At 44.1% G+C, this 12432-nt stretch overlaps 1 protein-coding gene across 1 annotated transcript; it reads right to left on the reverse strand.

Annotated features, from left to right (window-relative positions):
* Positions 1-296: 296 nt before the first annotated feature.
* LOC140999978 (Krueppel-like factor 15) lies at positions 297-11207 on the reverse strand. The gene is made up of 3 exons (XM_073470585.1): positions 11070-11207; positions 7794-9407; positions 297-528 (listed from the first exon to the last, which is right to left on the reverse strand). Exons 2-3 carry the CDS (start codon positions 9299-9301, stop codon positions 360-362), a joined length of 1677 nt encoding a protein of 558 aa, XP_073326686.1. The 5' UTR covers positions 9302-9407; positions 11070-11207; the 3' UTR covers positions 297-359.
* Between the last annotated feature and the right edge of the window lie 1225 nt (positions 11208-12432).

A 12432-nucleotide genomic window follows, 5' to 3' on the forward strand; every position in this document is an offset into this window, starting at 1 on the left:
ATTTGACTGAGACAAAAAAAAAAAAAAAAGTTGTACTATACAAGAAGCTTATTCCACCTGTGAGGGTGTTGTGTCAAGTAACAGTTTTCTGCTTTAGTTCAGTTTTTACAGTCTTTTCCTCACCACCCAATAAATTATCACAGTACCATGAATGTACGTCACGCGTACATATTTGAACATAAACACACACGCAAGCTCAAGAGTCCTGCACAGACTCCTTTAAAAGGTGTTTGGACTTTCCCCCCACCCCCCCACCCCCCCTCCTCTGTCCTTCGTCACACACAGATGCACGAACACAGGCCCCCCTCCTACCCCCCTTTTCCGCTTAGCGTCAGTCTGTCAGAGCGGGGTCAGAGGAGTCAGTTTGCAGAGCGTCCTGTCCTGCTGCTTCGTGGAAAGCGGTGGACTTTGAGGTGTTTCGACAGGTGATCGCTTCGGGCGAACTTCTTCTCGCAGACGATGCACTGGTATGGTTTCACTCCAGAGTGGGAGCGCCGGTGTCGGGACAGCTCGTCGGACCGGGAGAACCTGGAGAGAGGGAGAACCAGGGATGTGATTAAGCATCTCTTTGACAATACTTCCCGACTCATATCTTCATTTTTTTTTGTATAATTCTCTAATCCCAGCTGTCAGTCAACAGTCAGTAATGTGAAACACTATCATTTTACAATGATAAATTGGAAATACTCCAACTCCACTTCTGTGCATAAACTAACAAATCTGTTTGTGTACAGCACTTCCCTTGTAAAAATAATGAATGCCGTCATGCTTCAAGCTGCTAAATGGCATAAAAGCCATGTCAAGCTGTTTAATATGAGGGTAATCTGAGAGGTGTGACACTACACATGTGTATTGCCCTGGGTCTTCTCTGTGAAGTTAAAGAGCCATCCCATATTTAGCTCAACACATGAGCACCGCGTATCCAAGCTCCGTCTATTCCTGGCCTGCTCCGCTTCGGTCTCTATGAGCTCCGGCCAGCATGGATATCGTATCAGTGAAGGGTTAAGTGGATGATACAGTTCCTGTTGTAAATGTGTGTGTGTGTGTGTGTGTGTATATCCGTGTGTGTATCTGTATATATAAGTAAAGCTGTTAAGATCAGATTAATTTATAACACAGATTGATTTCCCGGCGCACTTCCAGTAGCTGCAGCAGCGGCAGCAGGCTGCAGGCATGAAGGCGATAATTCACAGAGATGTATAAACGTCACTCACAGTTATTTCAAAGCATTTCCACTCTAGACGTGGATTACACAAGCGGCCCATTCATCATTTTAATGGCCCTGTTATAAAAAGAAGATAACTGGCAGAGCTTAGAAAACAAAGCTATAACATCTGAAAAGCTACGATCCTCATAACAAACACTCGAGGACTGTTTGGTACGGAGATCTTTTTAACCTGCATCGCTACGATGAATCTTGACTTGGCCTATTGTCAGATAGCCACATAATATCTGGCTTATGTACAATGATCGTTACACTTTCACACTTATAGGTGATGATCTTATCACATGAGCTCAGAACATTCAAACTACTGCAGATAATCAGTCACTTACACTCCTTTCACACTGGAAAAAAACACCCGCTAACATCTGGCTTTAGTCTTGCATGTGAATGGGTACAATCAGCATTGACTCCCGCATCCAATGACTTGGCGGTAGTCACAGGTGTTGAGTGGCCTCAGCTCCGATTGCCAGTGAAACACAACACCTGGGTGGGCACGCTAATTTTGTCCCCCTTTCGGGCATGGTGCTATGATGGGGCTTGGAGTTAAGGACACATTTCTACCAGTCTCTGTTCAAGCAGTGCTCAACGTCATTCAGTCAGCGCCGAGTTTGAAAGAGAGATATTAAAAATGTAACCACCGTTATACTACTCGAGTCTTGCAAGCTGCCTGATCAACACTGTGCATGTGCAACTCTCTACAGAGGTGAGAAAGAAGCAGATTGCATCATCAGCTCCAAACAAAATGTGTAGTCTGATGAGATATGTCCTGCTGCTTTCTACCGTTCCCTGTTTACCAGTGTGTTTCTTGATGACGAACACGCTCCTGGCATTGTGAAAGGATTAAGTTGCATATTTTAGTGTTTTTTTACGGGTATCATTTTAAAAAAAACCTGCATATACATGCTAATTTTGGTGAAAAGTGGTTGGAGGCACAACAGTGCTTTGAGCTAAACACTGATGTCAGCATGCTAATAAAAACAATGAGCTGAAAGGTGTTTTAGTGTTGCATATTACTGAGGGAAACTGCAGGAAGATGTCAACTCTCTTTGAGTTTATAGCTTTAAGTCACCTCTTTTTAAATAACAAGTAGTCATTTGCTCCATTCTTAATATAAAAAATAATAAGTGCAGATTTAACGTCAAAAACTGCTTTCTCCGACTGGTGACGAGAGCCTCGAGGCAAAAATGAGTTCACACGTCTCTTTACACTCTGCACTCTATGTGACTGTACATTTGTTCTTTATGGTAATCTGTATGTGAGACATAAGCACACATTGCACTCTGAAGCTGTACTCTCATCTTCAAGCTGGGGCATGACACAAACCATGTACAGCTATTCTACTGACTCAAACTGGGCCTGAGCCCAAATATAACATGCACTGGGGAAGATCTCTCAACACAACAAGCACTTAGGACTTATACAAATAGACAGCCTGATTGTTCCTCAAATCCACGTTTTTGGGGGAAGACTGATCATGTGCCAGTTCTCCTTTCTTTCTCAAACTCATGCCATCTCTTGCTATACTGCAGCCCAATCTGGCAGGTGTCATGTTTCTCAGCTCCATACGTTCAAGGGACGGCTGGCGAGGTCACTGAGTTTACAGGGTGGAGGGCACTTGAATTGTGTGCTGATTACTCAAGGACTTTCTGTTTTTGCACCTTGAGTCCTCAGGGTGGCTTGGCGTGGCTGCAGCACAACACATAGCGTACATATTAGCGTGGGTGCTGTGGGAAAGACGTATGCAGGCTTTGTTCTAGCTTGTCCCTAAACTCTGCTCTGCAGCCAACAGAGCGCATTAAAAACAGCTGAGGAAGTTGGAGCGGTTAGGCTGGTTACACACCTGGAAAATTACTGTAACACAGATACTGGCAAGCACATGTACTGTACAGAGCATTACTGTTCTTCTGTAATCTTTATTTTCATTGTGTCTTTTCATTTAGTTTATCCTGACAGCTCAAAAACCCTTTGTGTCTCCCGTCACCGTGCTTATGAGCGGCTCAATTTCAACTCTGTGCAAGTGGAAAGGGAAAATACATTAATGCATGACAGCACTAATCAGTGACAGAAGTTTGCCTCCTACATGAAAAGCTATATACATAAACCATAAAACCTCTTTTGACGGGTTTTATAAAATGGAATTTTTTTTAAACACAACAATCTGGATTCAATCCCTGAAGTTGTTCTTTACCAGTGCACTAAACCTCTCTAGCTCCACCAAGGCGGTTCTGTAGATGACCCCAACCTCATTGACCTCCCTGCAGAGGTAGGAAGATGGTAGTTTCCTTGGAGGGTATATAACATATCACAACTGACAGATAGTAAAGTTTGTACTAGGGATGGGTACATTTGAACACCTGGAACTCGGTGCCGGTCCCCAACAGTACCTTTTTTGGTACTTTACTATCTGTGTAATAACATTTTTCAGAGAAGTTAACAGAAATGCCACAATGTTAAAGGAAGTGAGAATACATTTGGGATCTGTCCCTTTATCCAGATCCACACCAAAAGTTAATGGGGTCCATTCTGGGCCGAGACCCATCCTCCATCTAAGTTTCGTCAAAATCCGTTCATTAGTTTTTGTGTAATCCTGCTGACAAACCAACCAACAAACTGCTGTTCTTTCCCAGTCTTTCTCCATATAATCATGAAATATATTATTGGTTTCATACCAAGGTTTGGGACATACTAAAACATCTCACATACTAAATAGCATGTTGGTAAGGAATTTCAGACTGAGCCAGTGGCTGATTTTGGCTAACATGAGTAAAAATGCTAAGCTAACGTCAAGTTAGACAGTAAAAAAAGCCCAGTTACACCCACCAACAACTTCTTCAACCTGTAATTAATTACACAGAGATGTCGATAAAGTTGTTGATGCCTCGCCAATCATGTAGGAGGCTTTAATTCTCCACGAATGAGCGCAATGTCGGCTGCAGCTGCTATGGGACCTAGCTTTGAGGCTATCAAACACAGTACACTCTTCAGCTTTTAGACATATTTTACGTTTGACCAGGTTTTTACTCAGGTAAGACGTGTTGCCTTGGTTGGCTTTGTATTTTGCATTACAAATTCTTTCAATAATGTTGCTCCTATGGTAGATAAAACATGATAAAGTGCCCTCTAGGGTGTCCTCACAGCGGACAAAACGTGGTGAAGTGCCCTCTCTTCACTATAAATACATCAGGACTTTGTTCGCACTGGTTCCCCGCCGCATACAGCTGGTGCAGTGCCCTTTTTATTATTTTTCCCCACCGGCCCCTCAAACATCTTGAGTCCGACACTACCCTCGTCAGTTCTCTCTCCTTGCCTGTCAATTAAGCTCCAGCACTAAATCACAGTGCGATAGCCAGTCACCACCCTACAACATTGTTTTGTCATGACCATGAATGTATCAGCTGACAAGGACAACAAGCCACTGCCCTGATGACAGATGTCGAGTACACACACGTCACAGTGTTATTACAGCAAACTGTTTGGGTTTGAGCCATCGAACACCGAGTCTCCATGCAGGTACGAGCTTAAAATACTGCATACGCGTGTGTGTTTATGTGTGTTGCCCACATGTGTACCTTTAAGTGTGTACATGTGACTTTGACTGTGCATTCAAAACTGTACATAAGCATAAAGTACTGCCAGAGAGAAAGAGAGGGGTGAGTCCAGTCCAAAAAGCTTTGAACAAGAAAACAGTTTGGCAAAGAAAGATATATAACGTTGACTTAGTTAAATGTAGGAGACCAGCCGATGAAATACCACTCCTCTCTACTTCAGAGGAGCCAGCACATGGATCTACTCTGAAGTTACCGAGGGTTTGAGGTACCTGACTCCCCAGCTCACCTCCATTTCCTGTCCAAGAGGGAGAGGAGCAGGAAAACTGTATAATACAGTATATTGCTGCTGTCATGTACAGACAGCTCAAGTGTAGTTTTAGGAGGACTGGGGGTATTGTGCATGGTCCCCAGTTGGGACGGCAAATGTTTGAAGTTACTTGAGTTAAGTAAACCTTTAAGATTCGAAAAGCCAAATTAAAGGAATAGTCCTACATTTTGGATAGGGCTGCAACTAATGAGTATTTTCATTATCTTTAGATCAATTAAATTTCAAAAGATTGTTAAAAAATACTCATCACAATTTCCCAGAGCCCAAAGTGATGTCTTAAAAAAATACTTCATTTTACAGTCCAAATCCCCCAAATTCTTCATTTATAATAACAAAGAAAAGTAACAAAACCTTTTTCAGTTTTATTATGTAGCCCAGATAGCAAAAACGTACCAGACACCCTCATCCGGACTGTGTCAGGTCCAGACTTGGGCTGGTTCTGGTTTATTGTGGCCACGGTATAGCCTGTTTGTGGCTAAGATCTGGCAAAACAGGAGTGGACCGCCCAAGTGCCATCATTCCACGCGGCATGTGGACCAGATGAATGTGTCTGATGTGGGCCAGATCTGGGCTGCAAGAATTTTTGCTATCTGGGATTTATTGGACAAAAGCTTGTTGAACGTGGCAAACTGACCGCTCATACACATCTCCCAACTGGCCAGCGAGAGCGAGACAGAGCAGTCGGAGCCTGCTCTTTCTGGTTCCTACAGTCTAACCAGCCCCATCTTTAACACATTAATCCTTCATCTGACATGTGGAGAAAAGCATGTTTGCCTCAAGCCAGCTAGGCTGTAATGACACAACTTTTTCTCTCCAGTATAACTTGATATTACATAATATGCTTATAAATACTTGGATGTATGCCCAGACATAATGCATACTGTGAAAAAAAAGCGTCAGATATGGAGGGTTTGAAATAGCTGCAGGTGCAGCACAGCCTCCTCATGGAGTGTGATGTTAGAGGGAGACTGATACAGCGTGGGCCAGAACTGTCTGCTGAGCTGAGCCAAACTTATCTGATTAGCTCTTTCTCATACACACATTTGCATTACTTTCCTGACCTAAACCTAATACAGATTCTCACCTCCTCCCTATACTTAAATCCTAGCCATAATTCAACTTTAAGCATGATGCTTGCCCTGGTTTAACCCGGCCTCCGTCCATGTGTGGAAGGACATACTGTACACACAAGCAGACACACACACACACACACACACACATGCAAGACTCTCTATGCACTGTTGAGCAATAGCTGTATGTATAGAGGTGGGATTTATTGAACAACAGGTCAAAAGTTGGCATTTGCACTTTGGACTCAAAAGTTTAAATGAGGTTTTTTTTTTTACTTAAATAAAAGCAATAATTAAAGAAATCCAATTACTTATTCTTAAACTGTGTTGTGGATGAAAATTAATTGAGAGCCTGTCTGAAGTGAAGACTTTGAACTTGATTCTGCAATAATCCAGTGTATCTGTACTACATTAATGTGTGTGTGTGAACTGCTTGCAGACAGTGAGCAAACAAGTGCAATGACTAGCAGGGGGCAAAGTCTGCACACAGACAACTTCAAAAGGCACTCTATCTAATCTACAACTTATCATGGTACAAAAATACAGATAGTGGGGACACACAGCCAGCATGTGGAAGAGAACAAATTATAACCTTCTTAAAAAGACTACTTGAATGTAGTTTGCCTGAGGATGAGCAGTTTCCCCTTCCCCTCCCATCCATAAACTCTAAACAGAGCCTCCTGTATCATCTCATCCTATATTTAACACATTTATGTCCTCATAAAACCTTTCTCTGTCCTGTAAAACAATATCTCGGTTAAACACAGTGATGACATCAAAGCCAATCTCTGGAATAACTTATAGACTTCCAGCATGTTTCTGCCCTTCAAAATGAGTTTAACATACAAATGATAGCACTTGATGGATTACAATCTGCACTTTACTAAAAAGTGTCACAGTCTCTTCTTGTCAGTAATAGCACCTTCATTGCTGTTCTTACAGTTACATGACAAACCAATGTGCATCTCATCCAAGTCTACACACATTTGGAAAAGTCAACGATCAGCGGCTATCTTCAAGTGTCTGTATATGAGACCGCAGCAGAAGTTGATAACCCTGGTTGCTCTAATCTCTGTGATTAGATAGTTTGTAGATACAACACTTAACACTCCAAGTACACAACATATAGATTTGGCCGCACCATCAATCTATTCATTCGTTTCCATTTACTGATCGAATCTTTTATCTGTTCTAGGTTGCAATGTGTACAAGTCTGGAGGCAGCAAGAAGATATACAATGATCAACCATGTTCTGCTGGGAAACTTTGGGTCAGAGCATTCATGTGGATGCCAATTGACACGCACCACCCGGCCACAACACCGTTGCAGACCAAGTAGACCCCTCATGGCAACAGCACTCCATGATGGCCGTGCCCCCCCCCAGCATCACAATGTGCCCTGCCATTCTGTAACAGCTGCTCAGGAATGGCCCTCAGAATGTGACAAGGAGTGCAAGGCATCGACCTGGCCTCAAAATTTCTCAGATCTAAATCAGATCAAGCATCAGTGGAACATGCCCTTTTGAAAGTTGTGGCTGATCGTGTACTCAGGTCAATGACTGCCTCCTCTTGCTAATTCTAATCATTTGCTTAATTTATATAACAACACTTGGTTCTGCTCACCTCCATCCACAGCCGGGCCATGTGCAGGCGAAGGGCTTCTCCCCCGTGTGCCTCCTCAGATGGGCTTTAAGGTGGCTGCTCTTGGTGTACATCTTATTACAGCCGGGAAAAGAGCACTTGTGCATTTTAATAAGGTCTGCTACTGCACTCTTCTGGTACCTCTGACCTCCAGCAAGGACCCCTGCAGCTGAACCTGTGCCTAACACACCTTCCCCAAGCCCAATTGGTTTTGCAGCAATGGGCACCGGCGCGATCCGGACAAATTTGGACGAAGCAACGCTTCCATTTTTGCCTGAGCCAGCAATGTTTGCCGGGGAAAGCAGTTGAGGCACCAAGGCAAAGGTCTGCCCCTGGATGTTGACCAGGAGTTGGGCAATTTTGATATCCGATGGAGCCTGGGTTGGCTGGGATTCGGTTGTCTGAGTTTGGGTTTGCTGGGCGACAGCATCTGATATGGCACTAGGGTTGGGTTCTTGTTTGATCTGAATGGGCTGGATCTGTAGGATGACAGGCACACTGGGGGTAGCGCTGGTACCTTCTGATGAGGCTGGCAGTGAACCACAGTCCTCCTGTTTGATCGCATCAGCTCCACTACTCGTAGAACTCGAACTAGTTATACAACTCATATCCACTGATGGCGAGCTGTCCATGTCAGAAGCACATGGTGTGTGTTTGGTCTCTGTGTAGGAGGAGAGTGGAGAATTAGCCACAGGCACAGTCTGATCTGAGTTCTGCGACACAGAGATGAGATCTCTAGCTATTGTCCTTGAACTTTCTGCCTCAGCATCCTCTGACGTTGTTGACATCCCCTCATCGCTCCCCTCCTCTTCTTTCTGCATCGCCACCACCATGTTCTCCTCCAGGAACTCCTCTATCTCCTCCAGGGTGGGCTGAAACAGGAACGCTGCAGGATCCTGCATCTCATCCAGGAAGACAGGGAACTCATAACAGTCCTCTTTGGCCTGCTGCTGGAGGAAACTCAGCCGCTGCTCTCTCTTGGACTCCCAGGCCAGGCCCATGGGTAAGAGTGGGGCAGGTGAGGAGGAAGAAGCGGATGGGGAGGATAGAGATAGAGAGGAAGATAAGGGAGAAGAATGACAGCTGCTGCTGGCATTGGTGAGGGAGGCCTGTGAGAGGAGGAGGTCCAGTAGGCTGTCTTGACTCTCTCCTGAGGAGCTGCAGCTCCCACTGCTCCTGCTGCTCCTGCTTTCGTAACTTGAGTCGAGAACGTGCCGAAATGTCGGCGATGATGACTCAGGGCTGGAGCAGAGGGAGGAACGAGGGCTGGAGGAGTCGCTGAGGTCGTCCTCAGAGAGGCGAGGGGAGGAGGAGAGCGTCACCCCTTGGTAGGGGTGGTGGTGGTGGTGATGGTAGATGCATGCGTCAGTTACCATGATGCCCGACGACACGCCACCATTGGCGTGGCGACAGAGGCAGTTGTGGTCAGACCCCGAAGAGCCGGTATAATACAGGAAGGTCTCCTCACCAAGCGGCAAGTGATCCACCATTCCTGTGCGGATGAATGAATGAAGCTGGACTCTGCTGTGCTCTGGAGATCAAGTTGTTCCACTGGAGATCGGCCGAATGTTAATGAAAAACGTCTTATTTTTCTTCCTGCAAAAGACATACAAATGTATTCATCAGTTACGACAATGAAAGAAAACTGCCTTTGAATTGGACTGCACAACAGCCAAACCTTCATTACTTTTTTGTATAAAAAGAGTAACCATCTTGTGTCACCTACTTTGACTGTACTTGGTTGAGTTAAATTTTGACTCGAGGTTAATGTTTTACAAGAGAGCACCTCAAGTTTATACTGTATCAAAATAAGTAAACCAGCAGACTGACTGAAAATGATTATTATGATCTCTCTGCACTACCTGCTGCTTGTTCAAGAGGTCTGCAGCTGATGGCACTTCAAAAGGAAAGTCAACCACGTGGAAAGGAAGTGGAATTTGAAGACTGTGAGCGTGTGTGTGTGTGTGTGTGTGTGTGCAGCTGCTGGTTCACACTTCACGCTGACCATGTGGAATCAGGGGTTCCCATTTCTCACCATGTCTAACATTAAAGCCACATGGGCCTGCAGTCATTCGATGATGCATTTCTCTTTATTTCTCTCTTCTGGTCGTTTCTACAGCTTAGTCTGACTGACATAAATTTTAAAGACATACTCAAAGGCATTACAATAAAAATACAAAGTTAATCTAAAAGCTTACGTCAGTGTCAGTGGTATTTTATCCCAGTTTGTCAGTCCAAGAACAGCAGATTTCAATGGGATGATGAGTGAAGGATTTAGTGCCTATTTTTATCCACCAAACAGCCCACAAACAATGTGCCACGTCTACATTTACATGGATTATAAAAAATGCTAGACATTATCAAATGGCCTTAAATGCAATGAGTGGCTTATGACGATTAAACATGACGCTAAAGTCAACTTTAAAACCTTAAAAGGCTGCATGTGCGCTGCAGGAGAGACTGAAAACAAAATGATTGTGCGCCCTCTTCTGTAAATCTTTAAAAGCAGCCGTCTCCAGAGTGAAGTCTGGGGACCTCCGGGAAATTATTTTTGAATATTGAATAGATTATTGCCTCATTGATCACAGGACCTTAAAGGCGATTGTTCCACTGCTGTTGAGCCCTACCAAAAGTTGGTTATGTAATTATTGATCTCACCTCATAATTCGCCTCAGATATGGAAGCTAATATGATAAGATCATATGACATGAGGCAGGGGGTCTGCTGCTGCTGCCGCTGTGCCCAGGCGACACCTCATGGAAAAAAAAAGTTTGGGACGAGACTTTGGAACATCTTGGCTTGAGTCTTAAGTCATTTGCCCTATGGTAACCCTGTGAAACATCAGAAAGGCTTTGACAGCGTGATGTCTCCTGGTGCTCACCACGCTGCATGAAGAATCAGTTATGGGGGTTAACTGTGGATTTATGGCATGTTTAACATTGCAGACTGTGACAGCAAAATCACAGAAAAATACGAGTTTTACATGATGTAGATATTAAGGATTTAAAGATGAAGGATTTCAAACATGTTTTTTATTGTAGTGGCAGCAGCTCAATGCATTCAACATACAGTCTTGCTCTAAACTCGCATATGTAGCACGGTAAAGATAATATATGCGTCTCCATTCACTCAGCAGAGCCACGCGTCCTTCCATCTGCGCTCCACTACGACAGACAGAAAACATGCGCGCACAAATAAACAAACACTTTTCAGCCCGCTATTAAATCCCAGCAGCATGTCTGCTTCTCATGCACTCACCTGTAAATGCGAGGAATCCAACAATTCCGCTCCTCCGCGCCGAGCGCTCTTTCCTTCAAAGTAGCTGTCAGTGCGTAATAGTGCGTAATGGCAATATAACTCCAAGACACGGTCTTTGCATAGCTGTACGCGTCCACACGCTGTCCCTCTCTCTCTCTCTCTCTCGCTTTCTCACACACGCGCGCGCGCACACATACACACACACTATCACTCTCTCTCTCTCTGGTTGTTCGCTTAGCCGTCACATGATCGGAGCTGGGTATGTTATACCCGTCAAATTAGGGGGTCGGCTCATGAAGGCTCGCCTGCTCGGCGCGCCGCAATTGGCTCCCGGTAGAGAGAGAGGCCGGCCTCGGGGTTTGGAGTCAACGGAGTGTGTGTGTGTGTGCGTGTGTGTGTGTGTGTGTGTGTGTGTGTGTGTGTGTGTGAGTGAGTGAGTGAAAGCAGATCATAAAATCACTGTCATATCCCTACAATAACTACAGAGGACTGAGATAGGTCATAAAGGTTTCATGTGTTGTTTTGTCTTTATCCAGATGTTTCTACTTGTATAACACTCCCGTTATGGCTTCCAGCAAGTGTGTTGTATGTGATTTGTGTGACTCATTATAATGCCCTGTGGTAATGTAAAATTTCTGTCATTTTCTGACCAGGGTTTACTGTAGTTTTCAGATGAGCTATCATTCAGTCATGTAATATAGTCATTCGGAATAAATCATTTTTCATATCATAGTATTTAGCATTTTAAAGGAACATCTGCTTATTTTCATGCTAATCATTTTATTTTTGGTTTCTTCTATGCCTAAGTGCTCAAAAAACACATCGGTTTTCTCTTTGCTTTTTCAGCATTTTTGCTTTAGCTCCGGTCTATGTCTCCCCTGATTGGTCAGCCCACAGATGCCTGAGCCAGCACTGCTAACAACAACAGAGCAGCTGTGCTAAATCAAATCTTACAAGCCAAACAAGCCGCAACGCATAAATTATGCAAATGTGCGACATGGTGACGTAGTGTGATGTCACAAAGTCACAGAATTAAAGGCTGACGAGGCGTTTCAGGAGCATTGTTTTCTGTGGGAGAGAGGAGCTTCTGTTGGTGCTGACTTTGACCTTTTAAACTTTCAAGATCTTTGACATGCAGAAGAACAAACATTAAACACTGAAGGAAAGGAGAAAACAAAAAAGCATTATTGGTCTCTTAATATTCATTTCTATATACATTATGGTATTCAAGCTGCTAAGAGTCATGCAACAGGATAAAATTCTTGGTAAATTAGGGCATACATATCAGCATTTTGCGGCTCAGACTGCATGCTGAGCTTTTTGCCTGTTGCCCATGAGCATGTCTGAATAGGTGGCGGCATGA

Source organism: Pagrus major, chromosome 7 (assembly GCF_040436345.1).
Source record: "Pagrus major chromosome 7, Pma_NU_1.0".
NCBI lineage: Eukaryota > Metazoa > Chordata > Actinopteri > Spariformes > Sparidae > Pagrus > Pagrus major.